This window comes from Corvus moneduloides, unplaced genomic scaffold (genome assembly GCF_009650955.1).
Source record: "Corvus moneduloides isolate bCorMon1 unplaced genomic scaffold, bCorMon1.pri scaffold_167_arrow_ctg1, whole genome shotgun sequence".
NCBI lineage: Eukaryota > Metazoa > Chordata > Aves > Passeriformes > Corvidae > Corvus > Corvus moneduloides.
This window is the reverse complement of record NW_022436910.1, coordinates 1-20,939: the sequence shown is the minus strand read 5'-3', so window position 1 is coordinate 20,939 and position 20,939 is coordinate 1. Positions and strand designations below refer to the sequence as shown.

General features: G+C 58.3%; 2 protein-coding genes across 4 annotated transcripts; one reads left to right on the top strand and one right to left on the bottom strand.

Moving 5' to 3' along the window:
• The first annotated feature begins 1,616 nt into the window (after window positions 1-1,616).
• Window positions 1,617-8,439, top strand: LOC116438921. Of its 3 annotated transcripts, XM_032097943.1 has the most exons (16): window positions 1,619-1,854; window positions 2,483-3,100; window positions 3,429-3,493; window positions 3,608-3,937; window positions 4,122-4,270; window positions 4,527-4,674; window positions 4,882-5,069; window positions 5,152-5,289; window positions 5,564-5,678; window positions 5,850-5,987; window positions 6,228-6,404; window positions 6,534-6,689; window positions 6,849-6,950; window positions 7,330-7,432; window positions 7,706-7,762; window positions 8,076-8,439. In XM_032097943.1, exons 2-16 carry the CDS (start codon window positions 2,989-2,991, stop codon window positions 8,195-8,197), a joined length of 2,100 nt encoding a protein of 699 aa, XP_031953834.1. In that variant the 5' UTR covers window positions 1,619-1,854; window positions 2,483-2,988; the 3' UTR covers window positions 8,198-8,439. The 3 variants fall into 3 exon arrangements, with proteins under 3 accessions (XP_031953835.1, XP_031953834.1, XP_031953833.1); XM_032097942.1 differs by having other exon boundaries at window positions 1,619-3,100; XM_032097944.1 differs by lacking the exons at window positions 7,330-7,432; window positions 7,706-7,762 and having other exon boundaries at window positions 1,617-3,100; window positions 8,076-8,183.
• A 3,552-nt stretch (window positions 8,440-11,991) lies between these two features.
• Window positions 11,992-13,876, bottom strand: LOC116438920 (zinc finger protein with KRAB and SCAN domains 8-like). Its single transcript, XM_032097941.1, has 2 exons — window positions 13,002-13,876; window positions 11,992-12,817 (listed from the first exon to the last, which is right to left on the bottom strand). Exons 1-2 carry the CDS (start codon window positions 13,171-13,173, stop codon window positions 12,147-12,149), a joined length of 843 nt encoding a protein of 280 aa, XP_031953832.1. The 5' UTR covers window positions 13,174-13,876; the 3' UTR covers window positions 11,992-12,146.
• Between the last annotated feature and the right edge of the window lie 7,063 nt (window positions 13,877-20,939).

Genomic DNA, 20,939 nt, shown 5'->3' with positions numbered 1-20,939 from the left:
AGGGACTGCAGATCTGGATGATGGTAAGGTATTTAGGCAATTGGTGATGCATCTTTCTAAATCCCTCTCCTTTCTCTTGGATAGTAATAATTAGCTGCATTACCTTGCTTATTTTTGCTTGTTGCTAAAGCCAAGCCCCTAGTTTTACTGAATGTATTGTTTTACATTTGCGGTTCCTTAATTTCACAGTAAAATAAGAGCATTCTTTCCAGTGCTGTCTGTGTCCTTTAAATCGCCTCTGCCCCTTGGCAGAAGAACAGGAGGCCCCTGAGGGGCTGGGGTGGTGGGAAGGCCCGAGGAAGTGGCTGTCAGAGGCCATAAGCAGCCTCCAGGCAGCCGCCTCGTTCCTGCCGCCCGCTGCTCTGGCGCTTCCCCCGAGCATCTCCCAGGCCTGCGGCAGAAGCCCTCACGGCCGGGCCTCAGCACGAGGGTGGGGACCACCCCGAGGTGCTGAGGCTGGGCTGGCTGGGGACCAGGAGGGCAGGGGGCCCTGCTGGGGCACGGCCCCTGGCTGCTGCCAAGAAGGGGCCGTGGGCAGAGGCAGGGCTGGCGGCCAGCCCGGGCCCCCGCGGCTGCCCAGGCCACGGAGCTGTGACCGAGGCCCCCCTGACACAGAGCTCTGGGCCCGCACAGCTGCTGCCACCATGGGGAGGGCGGCGATGTCTCCTCGAGCAGGGCTGCCGAGTCGCTGCTGCCGAAACAGCTCTGGACGCCACAGAAACAGCAGCAGAGTGTGCACAGGAACAGCAGGAGCCCCAGTGCCGGCACCAGCTCAACAAGGCATCCGCACCAGCCGGGACGCCAAACGGGGCGACGCTGTGGGCACAGCTGCACGTGGCTTGGCAAAAGGCTCCAGCAGAATTGGCCACAATGGCTTCCTCTTGCCTTGCCAGCCTCACAGCGACGCTTGGCAGCTTCAGCTGCAGCCTGTGCCCCTGACTGACTTCAGTGGCCGTGCTTGAGGGCACACTCGCCTTCCACAGTCAGGCGTCCCAAGGCAGCGGCATTGGTGCCATCGTGAGAGAGAGACTCTGATGGGACACAAGCCCTGCACTGCAGGTGCCATCCCTCTCCTCCATGCAGGCCCCCTAAAGACACGTACATGAGCTTCCAAACTAAATCCTGGACTTGCTTGGAACAAAGGAAGATGCAGCCGGCACTGAAGGAAAGCAGGGAGTGCTGGCAGACGTTCAGGGGCGGAGGGAAGCGCTTTGCTGTGTGCAGAGGAGATGGCCCGGTTCACAAGCTCAGGCTTTGCTGCCAGAGGATCCTGCTTTGCTCTTGCTGGAGGCCATTCCCTACCAATGCCTGGCCCTCCATTCTTCCTGCATCACGTCTGCTGGACCTGTGGCAACAAGTGTGTCCCGAGTCCCTGTGACAGCAGGAAAGGGTGGGACCTGTGTGCTTCCAGCGCCTGTCTTGGCTGCTCCTTCAGGGTGCTGGCACCATCATCAGAGACACAGAACAGCTTCTCCTCCCACAGCTATCCCTATCCTCTGCGCTTCCCCAGGTGGCTCCCTTGATGTTCCCTGGGGAACCTCCCTGTTTGTGGCTGTCCACTGCCCTGCTCAGCAGGGACGCAGTTGTGTTTGGACGTGAGCTGCCACAGCCAGACACGCAGCAACAGGAATGTTGAATATCAGAGGCTGGGCCCATTCTTTCATTTCCAGAATGCAAGAAAGACAGAAAAGCACAAGGAGACGTCACAGTGTCTCTGTAGAATCTCTTTGTCCTGTGAAACTCAGCAGCTGATGCTGTTCTGGTGCTACTGCTAATCCCTTCCATGAAAAAATTCACTCCAGGAAGGAGCAGCATCTCCTGTTGGATACCAAGTGCTGCCCCCAGTCACTCCAGGTGCTCCTGCCAACAGCCCCCTGTAGGAAGGAGCACAGACCCCAATGCACCTTGGCTTTGGCTGCCCTCTGGCAGAGAAGCCCCCGGGGGCACAGGTCTCTGGGGCAGGAGATGGGCACCGGTGCTGCCAGGGCTCGGGGGTGGCAGGTCTGCTTCGGAGGGGACTCTGCCACACCTGCTGATTTCAGCACTCCCCGGGCCCCAGGGCTCAGAGCAGCATTCGTGCCCTGGCCCACACGTTCCTTGTCTGTGTCACAGCCCCGGCTTTAGGATGGCCACCGGCCGGGACGTGTCCCAAGGAGGCCGTGCCAGCTTCTGTGGAAGACCCCGAGCCCTTCCCGTGGTGGCTGCGGCGGCAGCCGTGGGGGCTCCTGGTGCTGCCCCGAGCCCGCAGAGCAGGGGAGCGTTTGCTTATGGCTGGAGCCGATGCTAAAGTTCCTGTTGGGCTCTCTTAGACACTTGGGGCAAGGCATTCCTTCCAACCTGGGCCACTTGGGATGGGCTGGGGGCGGCCCCAGGGCAGGTGGCAGCGTGTGCAAGGGCCCTTTGTGACACGGTGCAGCATGGTCACCGTGGGGTGGAACGGGACAGGGTGTCCCAGGGCCCTTTGTGACACGTGCTGACATAGGGGCTGGCGGCGACGCGGCCACGCCACAGTGCTCGGAGCACGCGACGGGACAGGACGGGACAGAGCGGTGCCGTGAGGAGCCCCCACACAGCGCACTCGTTCCTCGCTGACCTGGAGCTTTTCCGAGGCGTTATTCCTGCAGGTGACCTCGAGGCCAGACCACAGGACTTGGTGACCTGTGGCCTTCTTGAGGCTTCTCTTTTGCAGGTGCCCTCGAGGGCAGACCATGGGACTTGGTGCCCTGGAGCTTTTCTGAGGCATCTGCCATCCCTGTGGCCGGTGCCCTCAAGGCCAGACCGTTGGCTTTGCTGACCACAATCCTTGACAAGGAGTCTCCTGTGCTTGTGGCAGGAGCCCTCTGAGACCAGGCTGCAGGACTTGCTGTCCTGTAGCCTTCCGGAGGCTTCTCTGCTGCTGGTGCCTTCAAGGCACAAGTGCAGGACTTGTTCACTCAGAGCTTTCCCAAGGAATCTCTCTTGAAGGTGCCCTCGAGGCCAGACTGTGGCATGGCGGGCAGATTCCGTCGCCTGTTCAAGGTGTTCAGGGGGAAAAAAGGCCCTGGAGCTGCCCCAGCACAACAACCTGAAGAGCTGGAGCAGTTCCAGCCACGGCAGGACGGTGAGTGACAGAGCTGGGCCACAGGGCTGATGGCAGCAGCCAGCTTGGCGCCATCACATCCCATCCCATCCCATCCCATCCCATCCCATCCCATCCCATCCCATCCCATCCCATGCCCTCCCGTCCCGTCCCATCCCATCCCATTGCATCCCTGGAGAACAGGCCCATGGATAGGATGGAAGAGGGGCCGGGCCAGACCCCCCGCAGCAGCCGTGCTCCATCCCCTGGGCATCCCGGGGCTGTCCCTGCCTGGGGAGCGCAGGGCTGGGCTGCGTTCTCCGGCCTCTCCTGCAGCCCCTCAGCTCTGGCTGCGCTCGCTCTTTGCCAGATGCAGCCCCGGACCGGACACAAGAGCAGGACCGTGCCCACGGCCGCTTCCGGAGCACAGTGCAGGTACCTGCAGCCATCCCCACCTGGGCTGGGCCTGCTGTCGCTGCTCAGCCGAGCACCGCACCTGGAGCACCCCTTGGAACAGCCCTCCCTTCCCTGTCCTTTGTTCTCCTGCAGATGTTCCGGAAGTTCATCCCCATTCGGCGTGGAAAGACCAGCACCACAGCAACTGAGGGCACAGCTGAGCCTGACTCTGGGCTGACCGAGCTCCAGGCAGAGCCTGATGTCAGCACAGATATCACTGCACCCTCAGAAGACTCTGACAGTCCAACGAATGATCACACAGTGAAGACTGACAGGGCAGTGACTGAGGACATGGCCATCACAAACACTGACACTGGAGAGACTCAGGGCATCCCAAATACTGACACTACGCCCATTCCCACTGGGATTCATGCTCCTGAACTGGGTTATTTCAAGAACAGTGCTGATTCTTCTCAGCAGCAGGTAAGCAGCCTGGGGGTCAGGACTGGAGACTCCAAGGATCATGTGCCCCATCAAGCCACGGCTTCTGGGCCCCCTCAGCCTTTGAGACCAGAACAGTGAGTCGAGAAGGGAAGCATTTCTTGGGGGCAGCTGGGGAAGTTGCTCCCTTGGACAGTGCTCCAAGTCTTCCCCATGCCTCCTCCAGGTGCCAGCCATGGTGAGCAACATTCACCAGAGTCTCGGGTCCCATGTCACTGTGGGCGCCAGGCTGGGCTTTAACCTTCTGAGGCTGGCTGAAGAGCACCCCGCTGATGTGGTGCTGACCCTCCTGCGCTGTGCCCCATCGTGCGACAGGTACGGGGCCCAGCTGCCTTGAGAGCTCGGGGCTCACCAGCCCTTAGGGCCCATCGCCCTGTGCCGCCTGTCCAATGGGGTCTGCCAGACAGGCGGAGAGCTGCAGGACCCTCGGGCCCCTCTGTTTCCTGAGCCTGCTGCCATGCTCCCTCCCTGCCCCTCAGGGCACCGGGGCTCTGTCACCTGGGCCCCCACAGCTGCACAGGGCATGGTACTGTGACTGAGACGCCCCTGACTCAGAGCTCCGATCCCACAGAGCTGCCACAATGATGTGGAGACTCCTAGGCTTGTCAGGCAGCACACTGGAGAAGGTGCTGCCAACACTGCTCTGTGTGATGGAGGACTGGCCTCTGCACAGCATGTGCACCTCTGATGGGGACGACACACCTGTCCTCGCCCTGGCTGTGAGTTTCTGGAACTGGCCTTTGTTCACCCCCAAGCTGCCGCTCCAGCAGCTCTCCATCCTCTCCCTGCCTCAAGCACTGGGTGAAACCTGGGCTAGGGGCAGGCTCAGGGGGCACCAGGCCCGGTGCTCCCCCTGCGTCTCCCCTCGGGCCCTGCCACATGGACAGCTCGGCACCGAGCGCTGTCTCGGGCTGCTTCTTTTGCAGGCAACTCTGGGGCTGTGGGTGATTGTCCAGGTGCCTCGGTGCCACGAGGCAGTGAACCTTTACTCCTCCCGCATCTTTGTGGCTCTGCTCTTCCAAGTTGTCATCACCACACAGCAGATGCCAGAGGAAGTTGATCACTTCTGGAGAGCGTGCTGGGAGGAACACCGCCTTCCCACCAACCCCAACAGGTCCCAGTCCTCCTGTCCTTCCCATGCCCTTGTGGCCAGCGCCAGTGCTCCCAGTGTGACCTGGGCTTTGCTCTGCACACAGGTTTGCAGTGCAGGCCATGAAGGCTCTGCTCTGTCGACTGCGCTGTGACAATGAGGTGGTGGCTATGGAGCGCAAGCGTGGCTGGGACACGCTGCTGTGTGCTGACACCCAGCACTATGCAGTGGGTCTGCTGGCCAGGTGAGACCCCCTTCTCCCCACTGCCCCCGGCACTTGTGCCCTGTGCCCGCGGTGCCCCACACAGTCCTTGTGGCCATGGGCCAGAGGGCCTGGTCAATGAGGGATGGCCAAGGACGCTGGAAAAGGCTGGAGAAGGGTGCTCAGGAGCAGCCACCACCCAGAGCACCCACATCCCCTGCAGGGATGCTGGGGAAAGACCAGACCTCTGTGAGTCAGTCCTGGGAGATGTTTGCCCCCCCAGCTCACAGCCTTGATGCCTTTTTCCCTCTGCCAGAGAGATGCGCCGGGTCTCCCTCCCCATGTGTTCTGGGATTGCACTCCGCCTGCTTGGGCTGCTGAGCAGGGAGGAGCCACGCTGGGATCTGCCCTTCCTGGCATTCCTTGTGGAGGTGAGCCTGACGGCCAGCGCTGCCTCGCTGAGCTGCCTCCCGCCTCTCTGCCCTCTCGTAGCCGCAGCTGCCTGGGACGTGCCCGCGCCCTGCGCTGCTGCCTGGGCCCAGCCCTGGGCGGTTCCGGGCTCCTGCCGGCCGGCTCCCCTGTCACTGCCCTGTGCCTTTCAGGTCCTCGAGTGCCTGGACTTGAGGGAATGCAGTGACAGTGTCCTGGAGATGATGTCCAGGTACCTGCTGAGCGAGTGCAGGCAGAGATGTCGCCTGGCACTCAGAGGCCTCGTGGTGCTCAGCAAGGATCCCGCCATGGTGAGAAGGCGGCAGCGGCCGAAGCTGCGCTGGGGAAAGCAGTCACATGGGCTTGGCTGGGCTTCAGGAGCTGAGGCAGCTGCTCCCAGCTCTCCTGCCTCCCGGCTCAGCTGCCCCAGTGCTTCGGGACAGGCCTTTGGCCTCTGGGCCCTGCGGCAGCAGGGTGGGCTTGCAGGGCCAGGGTGGTGTAGGCAGTGCAGCCGTTCATGGCTTCACAGCACAGCCCTGTGTTCCACACAGGCCAGAAGAATGGGCAGCCTGTCCCAACGCCTTGTGGAGCTGCTGGGCGATGCAGATGGAGAGGTGGTCAGGATGTCCCTCTCTGTGTTCATGAACGCGCTCGAGAACAAAGACATCCTGGTATCCAGCACCACCGCCCCGAAACTGGCTGAGGCGCTCCTGCCACTCTTTGAAAATGTAAGGCTCTGTGCCCCCACCCATAGGCACTGGGTGCTGCCTGCAAAACTTCGAGCCTTATGGATTTTCAGGCCTTTTCCTTGGGGAACCTGGAGTAATTGGTCTTAGGGTCTTATCCTTTTCCACCAGGACAACAGCCATGTGCAGCTGTTCTCCATTCACCTCTTCTGCAAGGTGATGGAGTTGGTAGTGGAGGAGGGAAAAAAGCCCCTGGAGAGGATTGTGAGCCAGAGCCTGCTCCTACTCTTCTTGCACTGCCATGAGGAGAACCGCCACGTGGCAGAGGTGAGGTTTTGTGTGATGCTGCTGCATCCCAAGGACGGGGCTCAGCTGCCTCCTGCCCTGGTACCTCCTGGGCTCCAGCATCCTCCTGGCCTTGGAACAGGGACACGAGTCCTGTGCCCTGGGCTGCGGTGCCATCTCTGTGCCTCTGCTGCTCTCCAGGCCTCGATGGAAACTCTTCTTTGTGCGGCCGGGTTCCTGAAGAGGAGGAATCTCAAGCAACTGGTGAAGAAGGAGCAGCTGTTGATGTTCGCCGAGTGCCTGGTAAAGCCTGACTGGAGAAGGCTGAGGCACAGCCTGGAGAAGCCCAGTGTGTGGGGCTGGCAGCTGTGCCCCTGCCCAGTGCTGCACCAGGGGCGCCAGCCTGCGCCCCACACGCTGCTCCCTTCCCCGGGCTCTTCTCCAGGCTCCTGTGGCCCCGAGCCGGGTGCCGATGGAGCCCCGGCCCCGCTGGGCTGTGGCGCGGGGCGGCACCGCGGCTCCCCGGGCAGCAGCCGGCCCTCGGCCCCCTCCAGAGCCCGGCGCCAGCGGCTGCTGGCCGGGCCTCGGGGCCGTGCGGGCAGGGGAGGCCAGGGCTGGGCGCAGAGAGCCCGGCCGAGGGGCTGAGCCCGCGCCAACCCTTCCCTCCTGGCGCTCCCTGCAGCTGGCAGAGGACAGGAGCCGAGCGGCCGAGCGCCTGCACCAGGCGCTGCCGTTCGTGGAGAGCCCGCAGGAGTCCCTGCGAGAGGCGGCCGTCAGGTTCATGGGTGAGCCACGAGCCCGGGGCCCCTCCCCGCCCCGCCGCAGCTCGGCCCCAGCCCCGGCTGCTGCCCCGGCAGCGGGATCCGGGCCCGGGGCCGCGGAGCCCCGCCTGCCCTCGGGGCCGCTGCCGCCCTCTCGCAGCCGTGCCCTCGGGCGTCAGGATGCGGCAAGGGCCCGGGCTGAGCCCTGCCGGGGCAGGAGAGCGTGTGGCCACGGGGCTGGCAGCGCCGCTGCGAGGGAGCTGTGCCGCGGGGCCGTGACCGCCTCTGTGCTCCCAGGGGCTGCCAGGGTGTTCTTGAGGGGGCACAAGGAAGAGCTCCAGCTCCTCAGTGAGGGTGAGTGAGGGCAGCGGGCTGGCAGCGGCGGCTGGCGGGGGCGAGCTGCAATGCCTGGCTCGGGAGCTGCAATCCCTGCCCTGGCTGTGGGGGCTTTGCTCCATGTGTGGACTCGCGGTGACGTGGGCAGAGCACAGAGAGGTTTCAGGGACACGGTGGGGAGCTTCACGGCCAGCACCTTCTGGCTGATCTCCTTGGCCCCTGCTGTCTTCTGGCCATGGCAGCAGCTGGGTGAGATGGCCCTGGCAGGAAGGTCTGCTTGGATTCCCGCAGATCCAGGCTCTGACCGTGCCTCTGTTCCTGTCTCTTCCAGCCCTTCAAGCCCTGAGGAGAGATGACAGCCCTTCCCAGACAAACATCGTAGTTCAGAAAATATTCAACAAAAGAGCTGCTGAACTACGTTCATCTGCTGGCTCAGAACCAGAGTCCCTTTAAGACCTCCAGATATCCTGGAAGATGAGACCATCTGGAGACTGGAGTAGAGCAGCTGGACCTCCAGGCACAGCTGATGCTGGTCACAGCTGAGCCTGTGGAAAGCTCCCATAGCTCCTGCCCTCTCCCTCCCTTTTGACAGCTCCATCCCTCCAGCCCTCAGACCCTGCCCATCCCCTTTTTTCCTCCCAGCTCATCCCTTCGCTTCGCCTCCTATTAATAAACAGTTTGGCTTCTTCACTTGACCTGCATCTCTGTGGTGCTGAAGCGGCCCAAAACCTGAGCCCTGGGACACACAGGCCCCTCCTGCTGCTCTCTTCCGTGCTATTACTGCAACCCTGGGGTATATCACCGTGTCCCGCAGCCGTAGGGAGGAGGAGAGAAGATCCCGCAGGCAGGAATTGCGCAGCAAGATTGATTTATTTAATTATTTTACAAACTCTTTTATAGACTTTTTTCTTCATAGTCTAATTGGACAAAGGATCAGCCACCCCTTGGGGTGATTGGCTAAAATCCTAAAGCATCCATTGTCAAAATATTTTCTACTGTACTATAAACAAGACTTTTATAGGGTGCAGGTGGCTTGATTGTTTACATAACTCTGCTACCTCTTCTGTGAGAGAGAAAAGTCTCTCATAGGCTTAGAAAACAGCCAGAAAATCCTTGCTAGCAGCATTTTTGTATCCACACCATGCCATATTTTGTGCAGAGACACAGAGGAACGAGGGCAGCTCAGGCTGGAAAGGTCCCTGTCCTGAAGGTCCAGTTCCACAACAGTGTGGAGTCAGAGGTCTTGCTGAGCACCCTGAAGGCCCTGGATTTTAGAACAGCCAACAGGAGGATGCTCCGGAGGCAGCTGTGAGGGATTCCGTGGCAAGCCTCCATGGAGGGCAAAGGAGCTTGGAATGCTGGAAGTTTTCAAGAGCAGCTTCCTGAAAGCCCAGCAGTGCTCCATCCCTGCACGGGATCAGGAAGAGGGCAGAACCAGAGACCATCCGGGCTTACCAGTGGCCTCTGGGTGCGTCTACGAGCAAAGGAAGCAGCAGCACAGTGGCCGAGACTCGGACGCGCGGCCATCCCGGTGTCTGGAGCGCTGTCAGGCAGTGTTGGGATCCTGGGGGCAGTTCTGGTCTCCACAAGTGTGGAATCGCAGCCCCTGCTGATGCCTTGAGAGGCCACCTAAAAACAGACTAGACCAGCATAAGGGAATAAAGGTAGGTATTTATTTGAAAGGCCTTCAAAGGTACACCCAGGGTAGTCAGAGGCTACTGCCAAGAGGGACCCCAAGATGGACAACAGGTCACGAGTTCTTCACACTTTTGTAAGTTTGGTTCCTTTGCATATGTGCCGGTTTGGCCAAATTTAGAAAGATATCCTCTGAGAGAAGGCACAACCACCCCTCCCCTGAACCTGGTTCGGGAAAAAATAAGTTTTCCTCAAAGGAAAGAGAAGGACATAAAAACTATTTATTTAACAAACACACGGGAAAAGGAAAATAATGCTAAATAATAAAATCTTTCAGTGTGGAGAAAAAACCTGAGAAAATGTTAGAGTCCTTCCTTTGGTCTCCTCGGAGCTGGGGCTTGGCCCAGGGCCAGGCCCTCTGTGCTCGGTGGAAAGTCCTCCCGATGTGCTCTGATATTGAAGCAGGCCATCAGAAAAGGAAGAAAATCCAGAATTCCAGGGAAGGAAAAAAATTCAGCTCTCAGTCTCCCTTTGGAGAAAAAGAAGCTGAAGAACTGGCCAAAAGCTGACCAGGGAAGCAGCAAGCTGGGTGCCTCCTCCCTCCCCTGCTGCAGCTGGGAAAAAGAAAGTCCCTATCTCTGTGTGACCCTGAACAAGCTGCAAACTGCTTTGAAAAAGTTTTGCTCAGTTTTTCCTTCCCTCTCTCAGGCTCAGTTTAGAGGCATAGAAAGGCACAAAGTTAATTTCTGGGCATAGGGCAGTGATACGGGATACACATCACAAAGTCACCCCAAGACATTCCACCCCTTATCCCATATCATTGGCTCAATGCCCAAACTAAGATATTCTAACTCTACACACACACATCAATACATATACATATATATATATATATATATATATATATACAGCTATGTACGAACAGTGACAGTGACCCTCAGCAAGCAGTGGTACCCAGGCATTCCACATTACAGATGGTTTTCACCCAACAATCAGATCTCCCTGTGGTACACAACGTGTTGTTCCATCTTTCTGCATTACCCACCATGTGCAACCAGGTCCCTGAGCAAAGACAACCCCATGGATGGGTTGGTCTGTACTCGAGGCAGAATTTATCCTCACAGTCTTTCCTAACAGACCTCTGACATGCACTACTGGGACCTTATCTCCATCTGTCGTATGCAGGGATTCAGATTGGGCTGGACCAGCTCTATTGGTGGAACCTCAGGTGTTAACTAACCAGGTGGCCTTTGCCAGATGCTGCTCCCAATTTTTGAAAGTTCTCCCACCTAGTACCTTCAAGGTGGTTTTCAACAATCCATGGCACCGTTCCACTTTGCCTGCAGCTGGTGCATGGTAAGGGATGTGGTACACCCACTCAATGCCATGTTCTCTAGCCCAGGTGTTAATAAGGCTGTTCTTAAAATGAGTCCCATTGTCAGATTCAATTCTCTCAGGGGTGCCATGCCTCCAAAGGACTTGCTTTTCCAGGCCCAGGATGGTGTTCCGGGCAGTAGCGTGAGGCACAGGGTAGGTCTCCAGCCATCCTGTGGTGCCTTCTACCATTGTGAGCACACAGCGCTTGCCTTGGCGGGTTTGAGGCAGTGTGATGTAATCAATCTGCCAGGCCTCCCCATACTTGTATTTGGACCATCGCCCACCGTACCACAGGGGCTTCACCCGCTTGGCCTGCTTGATCGCAGCGCATGTCTCACAGTCATGGATCACCTGGTGTCTTGGTTTGAAAGACAGGTGTCTGCTAAGGAAGGCAGAAGCCTCCCTTGGAATGGCAGATGTAACCCCTTTCCCGCCGAGTTATTATAATTTTGAAATCAAGGGCTTTTAGGCAAAGATGTGGGAAAATAGGAATAACAGTTCTTTACTCTATATATATATGTATATAACCAGTCAAACAAAACAGCAATAACCATGGCAGTGACAGCAAACACAAACCCAGTCCCAGCCTTCTCGGCTGCCGGGCCCTTTCCCCTCGGGTGCAGTTCCGCTCGCAGCCGGCAGGGGCGCTGGCGGCTCCCGGTGAGCAGGGCAGGTGCGATGGTTCCCCCGCGGCTGCAGGGGGCGCTCCGGAGCGAGCTCGGGGAGCACGCGGCACCGGTGCCCCGGGATCCCGGGAAGGGATGGAACAAAGGCTTCACAAACCCCTGGGCAGCCGATCCCAGACTCTCGGGAACAGCAGGCTGGAACGGCAGGCTGGAACGGCAGGCTAGAGCGGCAGGCTGGAGCGGCAGGGACGAACACAAATCCCGGGTGGCAGACGAGATGTATCCAGATGGGAAAAACCCACGGAGGCCCAGGCAGGCAGGGCGAGCAGGGCTACAGCGCAGCGAAAGCTCGAAGCAGCAGCGGGGCAGGGCAGCCACAGCCCGGTCTCCAGCAGGGCAGGGAAAGCGGCTTTGGGATCCCGGCGTTGTTTCCAGCAGGAAGAAAGAACGGCCAAAAGAAAGAAACAGCAGCTCCTTTCTCTGCAGCTTCTCTCTCCGGACGCTCAGAGCAAACTGACCCCACACCCAGGTGTACACAAAGGAGTAGCCAGGCCTGCCCCACCCCCCTTTTTGTCTTTCTTAAGTACAGCTATTTGTCCCCTAGCAACATGAATATGGGAGAAAATTCCTTTAACAGGAAAAAACTAAAACTGGACTAAAACCCCAACACCAGGGCTCTTCCCAACGTGGGTCCTCTGATGGGAGATGGAGTTGGAGCAGACGACAAAGCTCTTCCCGCAGTCGGGGCACTCTCAGGGCTTCCCTTAGCGGTGCCTCTGTTGGTGTTGGGTCAAGTGAGAGCTCCTGGAGAAGCTCTTGCCACACTGGGGACACTTGTAGGGCCTCTCCCCGGTGTGGATGCGCCGGTGGGTGACGAGGTGGGAGTTGTACCTGAAGCCCTTCCTGCAGTCAGGGCAGCGGAAGGGCCTCTCATCCATGTGAATCCGCTGGTGCCGGAGGAGATGGGAGCTGGTGTGAAACCTCTTCCCACACTGGGGACACTCGTAGGGCCTCTCCCCGGTGTGGATCCTCTGGTGGATACGTAGGTTGGAGATTGTGACAAAGCTCTTCCCACATTCCCCACACTCGTAGGGCCTCTTCCCAGTGTGGAATCTCTGGTGCTGGATCAGGGTGCATCTCTGCCTGAAGCTCTTCCCACATTCCCCACACTTGTGGGGCTTCTCCCCATCGTGAAGCTGCTCATGAACCACCAGCTCTGACCTCTGGCTGCATCTCCGGCCGCCTTCCTGGCACAGGGTGGGTCTTCCCTCCTCAGAGCACCCTGGGCTGCGTTTGCAGCCCCTCCTCCTGTGGGATCTCCGGGGCTTTTCCTCCCCGTTGGATTCCTGCGCCGTGGAGCCGCTCAAAACGGCCTCTTCCACCAGGTTCTGCCATGGGGATTTGTCCTCCCTGGGCTCCGTGCTCAGCTCCTTGTCTGGGGAGGAAGGACAAGGAGAGGATGGGATTTGCCTCCGTGCCACAGGGAAGGGCAAGGAGATCCCCCCAGTCCGTCCCCGGCAGGACGGCATCGGCAGCGGGGTTGTCCTGCAGCCGGGGGCGATGCTGGGCTGGGAGATGGAGCAGGAGAGAGGGGAAAGGGCCACTGACTTCCTCCTCACCTGCCTGGGGCTCCCGGGGCATCTTCCTCTTCCTCACAGCCTCCTCCTCCATCTGGCCCAGGGTTGGGAATGGGAAATCTTGGTCTGGGGAGAAACAAGGGATGAGCACATTGAGTTTACAGGTCCTTCTGCCAAGTCCATCTCTAGAAGTCACTGGGCACTGTGTGTCCATAAAAATCTGCTCTGAAAAAGCCTCTCAGGAGTTCCCTGTCTCTGGTCTCTCCCCTTTGGTGTTTGGGGGTTCCCCCCTGTCCTGGCTACTGGAGGTCCCTCTTTTATTGGGAGTCCTCCTCTCTCCTTGGTCTCCACCCTCCCCAGGCTGCTGGGAGTCCAGGAATCCAAAAGCTCCCCCCTTTGGTCTCCCCACTTAGGGATGCTGGGGGTTATGGGATCCCCAGGTCCCTTCTCCCCTTATTCTCTGCTTCGGGGTGCAGGGGGTCCAAGGAGTCCCCCCTCCCCCTCTCCAGGCTGTTGAGGGTCCCGCGAATGGCGGCGCTCCCCCCTCTCTGGGCTCCCCACTTTGGGGCCCTGGGGGTCACAGGGGTTCGCTCCTCCAGACTGCCGGGGCTCCCCTGCTCCCGGTACTGCCCCTCTCTGCTCGTCCCACTCTGGGGCTCCCGAGGTTCCCCCTCCGGCTCTCCCAAGGGGTCCCGCAGCCCCCTGGCTCCGGGCTGGAGGTGGCCGTGCCTGACCCGGGCAGACCCAACCCCCACCACGGGGCGGACCCCACATCCCCCTGCCCGCTGCCAGGGCTCTGCTGGCACCGCCACCGGGACCCCCAGAAACACCTCCTGGGGACCCCCAATGTCCTCACAAGGGGCATTTTCTGCTCAGCTTTGGAGTTCTTCATTCTCCAAACATCCCCCCCAAAAAAACCCAACCCAGGGAACCCCCCCGGGATATCTGGGCCGAGCTCCCCCTCCCCGGGCACCTGCGGGATGGGGGCGATGTTCCCACGGGTGGGGGGCTGTGAATTCAGGGAGCGCTCAACCTCATGTGGGGAGTGACTGGGTCTGAACTGGGGGCAACTGGGTTCAACTGGAACCACACTGGAAGATAATGGGAGCAGCTGTGCCCATGCTGGGGTCATACTGGGATCCTACTGGAACTGACTGGGATGATACTGGGAGTATCTGAGAGGGACTGTGATCATACTGGAATCAGACTGCGAGGGACTGGAAAGGTACTGGACATGACTGGAACCGTACTGGAGGTGACTGGGAACAACAGAGACCATGCTGGGAGCAAATGGGATTGATCGTATTTGGAGTAACTTGGAGTGACTGGATTCATACTGGGAGCAACTGGGCCCACACTGGGAGTGACAGGGAGTCACTCTGGGGGCAACTGGAATAATACTGGGAGTACCTGGGAGTGACTGGGGTCATACTGGGGGTGACTGGAATCATACTGGGATTGACTGGGAGTGGCTGTGAGCAACTGGAATCGTGCTGAAAGCAACTGGGAAGAAGTGGGAAGGACTGGGAGCATGCTGGGGGTGACTGGGAATGGCTGTGAGCAACTGGAATCATGCTGAAAGCAGCTGGGAAGAAGTGGGAGTGACTGATAGCATGCTGGGGGTGACTGGGATATACTGGGAGAGACAGGGAGTCACGGGGATCATACTGGAGGCTACTGGGCTCATGCTGGCATTGACAGGGAGCAACTGGGATCACCCTGGGGGCCACTGGCATCATACCGGGAGTGACTGGGATCATCCTGGGATTATCGTGGGTGTCAATGGGGGTTACTGGGAGCGACCAGGCCCATGCTGAGAGCCTACTGGGGATGCACTGGGAGGAACTGGGAATGATAGGATGCATGCTGGTGACAACTGGGATGTACTGGCAGTGACTGGGATAAATCTGGGGGCAACTGATCCATGCTGAGTTAACTGGGAGTGCCTGGGAATGACCACAAGAATATTCAGGGCAACTGGGATATACTGGGAGTGTCTGAGACCATGTGGGTGGTGACTGGGACCACACTGGGAGTGACTGGGAATGTGCTGGGGGCAACTGGGGGCAATTGTGAGTGACTGGGGCCCTGCTGGGTGAGACTGGCATCATACTGGGAGTGACTGGGACTATGCTGGGGCAACTGGGAGAACTGGGAACACACTGGGCAAAAGTGGAAAGAACTGGGAGCAACTGAGACTGTGCTGGGGGCAAATTGCATCCTAATGGGGAGTGACTGGGAGTGACTGGATTCATACTGGGAGCAATAGGGATTCTGCAGGGAGTGAGGGGAAGTGACCAGAATCATACTGGGATCATACTGGACTCATACTGGGACTGAGGAGGAAACTGACACCACTCGGGGAGGGAACTGGGCTCATACTGGGAGCAGCCATTTCCCGGCCCCGGGACCCCCGAGCCCCTTTCCAGCCCCGGCACCCCCGAGCCCCTTTCCCAGCCCCGGCACCCCCGAGCCCCTTTCCCAGCCCCGGCACCCCCGAGCCCCTTTCCCGGCCCCGGCACCCCCGAGCCCCTTTCCCGGCCCCGGCACCCCCGAGCCCCTTTCCCGGCCCCGGCACCCCCGAGCCCCTTTCCCAGCCCCGGCACCCCCGAGCCCCTTTCCAGCCCCGGGACCCCCGAGCCCCTTTCCAGCCCCGGCACCCCCGAGCCCCTTTCCCGGCCGTGCCGCCCCTGCAGCCCCCAGACCCCCCCGCCGGGGTCCCGCCAATCCCAGGGGTCCCCCCTCTCGGGCTCCCCGCTTTGGGCTTCTGGGGCTCTCCTCTCTCCGGGGTCCCGCTTAGGGAAGCCGCGCCTCTCCCGGGGCTCCCCAAAACCGGGGTCCCCCCGCCCCCGCCGGCCCCGCGCCGTCCCCACGGGGCCCCGGCACAGCTCGGAGGGCCCGGCCCGGGAAGCCCAACCCCCACCGCGGGGGGACCCGCATCCCCCCGCCCCCGCCGGGGCTCTGCCGCCACCGCCACCCCCAAAAACACCTCCCGGGACCCCCCGAGATCCGCCCCAGGGGCATCTGCGGCTCGCCTTTGCAGCCCCGCAAGCTCCAAACATCGCGCCGCCCGCCCCGACACACAGCATCAAACAGCGAGCCCCAAATCGATTCCCTGCCAGCTCCAAAGATCCCTCCCCCCTCCAAAAACACCGCCCGGCATGTTTGGGCCGAGCTCCCCCTCCCCGGGCACCTGCGGGATGCGGGGCGGGCGATGCTCCCGGCCCGAGCGGCTGCGGATCCAGAGAGCGCTGCCCGCACCTGGAGCCTCCTCCGCCTGCTCCGGCTCCTCCTTCTTCCCGCCGTGCCTCCTCTTCCTCCTCCTCTGTCCCGCCTCCTCCTCCTGCTGCCCTTGCTCCGTGCCTGCGGCCGCGGCCCGGGAGCTCTCGGGGCAGCGGGGCCGGGCCGGGCCACGATGGGAAAGGGCTGGGTCACCCCAGAGCGAGCTGGGGCAGCGGAGCTTTGGGGCAACAACGGCAAAGGGGTGCGAGAGGGGGGATCCGGGCAGGTGGGACAGCGGCAAAGGGCTTCCAGTGGGGTCCCCCAGTTAAGCCCAGCACCCCAAACCCCGTGCCAGCCCTCCCCGTTCCCTCCCCAGCCCCGGCTGAGTGCGGGGCTCAGCCCAGGACCCGTGGCCGTTCGGGGCTCCCCCGAGTGCAGCAAACGGGAGAGTGCCCCCCGGGTGAATTTTTGGGGTTCGCTCTACCATCGGCGCTTTAAGATGCCCCGGTAAAGTCGGTGCCCACTGTAACTCCCGTTAAAAGGGCAACACCACTCCCGTTGATTCCGGCAGCGGAGCCCCGGCTGGGTTTGGGGGTCCCGGCAGGGTTTGGGGGTCCCGGCGGGGTTTGGGGGTCCCGGCAGGGTTTGGGGGTACCTGGGTGGTGCCGATGATGGCGATGGGGACCCCGTGCTGGGTGTGAACATTCGCGAGGGGCTCCTGGGGGGGTGTTTGTGGGTCCCGGGGGTTTTTGGGGCCCCGGTGGTTTTGGGGGGTTCCCGAGGGGGGTTTTCAGGGGTCCCAAAGTGGGGGTTTGGGTGATCCCGGGGGGGAATAATTTGAGGTCCCAAGTCTGTTTTGGGGTCCCTGCCAGTGATGGAGATGGGGACCCCGTGCCAGGTATAAACCTTCTCAAGGGAGTCCGAGGGCGTGTTGGGAGGTCCCGTGGGAATTTTGGTGTCCTGAGAGGGTTTTGGGGGGTCTGTATGGGGCTTTGCGGTCCTGGGGAGTTTCTGGAGGGTCCCGGGGATATTTTCGGGGTCCCAGGAGAGGTTGGGGTTCCCCGGGGGGGGGTGTTGGGGATTCCCGGGAGGTTTTGGGGTACCTGGGCGATGCCGGTGACAGAGCTGGGGACCCCGTGCCGGGTATGAACCTTCTCGCTGCGCACGGGCAGCGTCAGCGTGTTCAGGGAGATCCTGGGGGGCCCGGGGGGTTCACCCCAAATCCCGGGGGACCCCAAATGCTGAGGGACCCCTGAACTCCCCTCACCGCTGGATGTGCTGCAGGCAGGGGGGCACCAGCACTCGGCCCCCACCCCCCACTCTGACGGGGGGGCTGCAGAAGAAATCTGGGGGGCACAGACGGGTGAATGGGAACACCTGGGACCATGGTGGGATCATAGTGGGATCATCCTGGGAGTGACTGGGATCATACTGAGTGTAACTGAAAGTGACTGGGATCATACTGGGGGTGGCTGGGAGCCCCAGGGCCCATGCTGGGAGTGACCTGGGCCCCACCCCGGGTGGAACTGGGGGAACTGGCCCAGCCGGGGCTCAGGGTTGTTCTCCCCCAGGGCTGCTGCCACCCCCGGCCCCAGAGAGCCGAGGGACAGGGGAGAGCCGAGGGACAGGGGACAGCCAGGGAACACGGCCTGGCCCAGGGACACTGTGCTCCAGCACTCTGGGCTGTTGTGGCCGGGGCGTTGCCCTTGGGCTCCCAGGACAGGCAGAGGGGGCAGAATCCCCTCCAGGAGCTGTTGTTGGCTCGAAGCTTTGGTGTTGGACATTCCCGCGGAGCCACCTGCAGTGGCCGGAGCCCGGGCGGTGCCCGGTGCCACCAAAGCCGCTCCGTCAGTGCCCTCCTGCCCCGGGCAGGGCAGAGAACACCGAAGGAAAGGCCCGAGCTCGGCTCGGGGCAGGGAGAGGGCACTCCCCTGGCGCTGCCACGGGCACCACAGACCCGGCCTGGGGAAAGGATTGGGATTTATGTCCCAGCGAGTCGCAGCAGGGATCGCTTCTCATTTCACCGCTGTCATTTGATTGGCCTTGAATTCCAATCATTTCCCCATGGAATTCCCATGGCAATGGGCTAGGGGGAGATCCATCCATGGAATTCTCACCTGACTGGGATGAGAGTGAGATCCACCCGTGGAAATTCTATGGGAATTCCTGCATTCCCAAGTGCCCCATTCCTGAATCCCAAAGTCAATAAATCAGCTCTTCCCAATGAATTTCTGATTTCGATCAGAGTCCCGATAGATGTCCCTGCCCCTGCGTTCACCCAGGTGCCTACAGGGATCCAGGAGAATGTGGAGAGCACCAACCAGGGGTCTTCCCAAACTGGATAACCGTAATGTGGGTCACCAGGGTGTCACGATCCGCTAATGCAAGCGGGGGTCGTGATGGTTCGTTTATTGATCTCAGAGTGTAAAAGGACACAAGAGATTTCAGTTTTAATCAAAACAGTGCACCTTTATTAAGTGCCCACAACACAGTAATGCAATAGAAGAGAGTAAGAGAGAGAGAGAGAGAGAGAGAAAAACAAAGTAGAGAGGGGGAAAAAGAGGGGCAATAGCTACCAACGGATGAGACGAAGTCCTCGTGGTCTTCCGCCAATAGATTCGTCTTCTTTCCGTGGGGAGATCTCCTACTTGGTTATTTTAGAAGGTCCCTTTATAGTCCTTTTCAGAAGCGAGGGGCAACTGGCCAAGAGGTTGGGAAATCTACAGCCATTGTTATGGGGTCCGTTGCTTTGGGAAGCAGGTACAGGACAGACGTACAAGACAGGTGTACCGGAGAGGTGTACAGGACAGGTCGTTCCTTTCCGCTTCGGCGCAGTCCTTCCCGCCTGGGCAGCAAGAACGGCGCAGTCCATTGTGACCTGCACGAATTTTCCTCAGGAATGCGTACCAGTTCCCAGTGGGCACACCCGTAGGCAACACTTGGCAGACAATCCCACCTCAGCCAGGCCAGGACTGCTGTGTTCAGTCTCTGTCTTCGGCGATGATCGTGAGGCAGATGAGGGATTTTCGGACCGTCTCTTACACCACCCCGTGACTCACGATTGTCGTCAAGCGAGCTCCATCAGCACAATTTCGTAGTGTCGTTGTGAAGTCTTCAGGACTCGTCAATGTTGGTAGCATATCCCGGAGAAGGGTAGAGAACATAAGAAAGGAAGGAAAAGAAAAGAAAAAAGAAAAGAAAAGAAAGGAAAAGAAAAGAAAGGAAAAGAAAAGAAAAGAAAAGAGAAAAGAAAAGAAAAGAAAAGAAAAGGAAAAGAAAAGGAAAAGAAATGAAAAGAAAAGAAAAGAGAAAAGAAAAAAAAAGAAAAGAAAAGAAAAGGAAAAGAAAAGAGAAAAGAAAAGAAAAGAAAAGAAAAGAAAAGAAAAGAAAAGAAAAGAAAAGAAAAGAAAAAGAAAAGAAAAGAAAAGAAAAGAAAAAAAAGAAAAAAGAAAAGAAAGAGAAGGAAACAAAAGAAAGAATAAATAACTTTTTAATCAGAATACACATGTAATTTTTTAATCAAAATACCTCTAATTCCTTATCACATCTTATTTTAATACTCGTATAGTTCGTCTTGTGTCAACAACCTTGGGGATGTCCACAGTGGATGGGACGTGGACATCTATTATAGATGTCAATTGTGTTAACCGTTTCATCATTCTCCAATTCATGATGTATAAGACTCCTGATAAAGCAAAACCAATCAAGATCAAAATCAAGAGAACAATGATGGGATGGCACAATTTTTTCAGGACACCTGTAGCAGTAGGTGACCACCCAAAAAGAGTATCCCACCACCTGTGTTCAGCATCTTTCTTTACCCTTTCTAGAACACGATGTATTTCTTTCACATTGTGATGAACAGTTACCAAGGTTTTCTGTCCATTTTTCTTGATCTTTTCCAAAATTTCAATTAAATCTTGGTGAAGCAACAATTGCTTTACCAAAGTAAGGTTCATTCCAATGGGGGTAGGCAATAATTGGTGAATCAGTGTGTAATTGGACTGTAAAAGGTGATAAGAAGTAACTGGGGCTAAATATGAAAAATCACATCCTATGATTTTAGCAAAGTTACAAACACAAAAATTTGAATGATTCTTAGTATCTATTACTAAATTTTCTACAAATATTTTATCACAAGCAGTTCTTAAGCATGCACATCCATTACCTATATAGACAAGCACTGTTTCAGGAATCTCGTTAGGATGAATTTCAAAATGACAGATATTTTTTTCTGTATCTAAACAAATGTCTTGAGCTCTAATTGCATTACTTTCACAGATGAACCTTTGTTGTTCTAGGACAATACAAGTTTCTAAAGTAACAGTTTGCCACTTCTCACCAATTTGACGGGCCCATTCTCTATGCTCGAAAGGATAGAGAACAGCTCCATCATGGTTAAGCCCTAATGCAATGACAGGGAATATCAAATGCACTGAAGCATTACGTATGGTTAGTACAAAGGCTGTGGCTGTGTTTGTGAGGGGATCGTAGGTAAAATTTACTAAGTTCCACCAGGATTGGAATTCTCTTTCAAAATCAGCGGCACTGTCCCAGATTATTTTCCGAATTTCAGTAGGAAAAGTGCCTTCTTCGCCTTCTCTTATAATTGAGGCAGCAACTGACTGCATCCATAATTGAGCCTGGATGCAGCTGAGAGCCAAAGAAATGTTGTTTTGTGTAGCATCGAGTGCGTTAATTATCAATTTGTGGTCATTCACATTTACCTTTTCCCAATTTGGTAATATGGTTGATAAC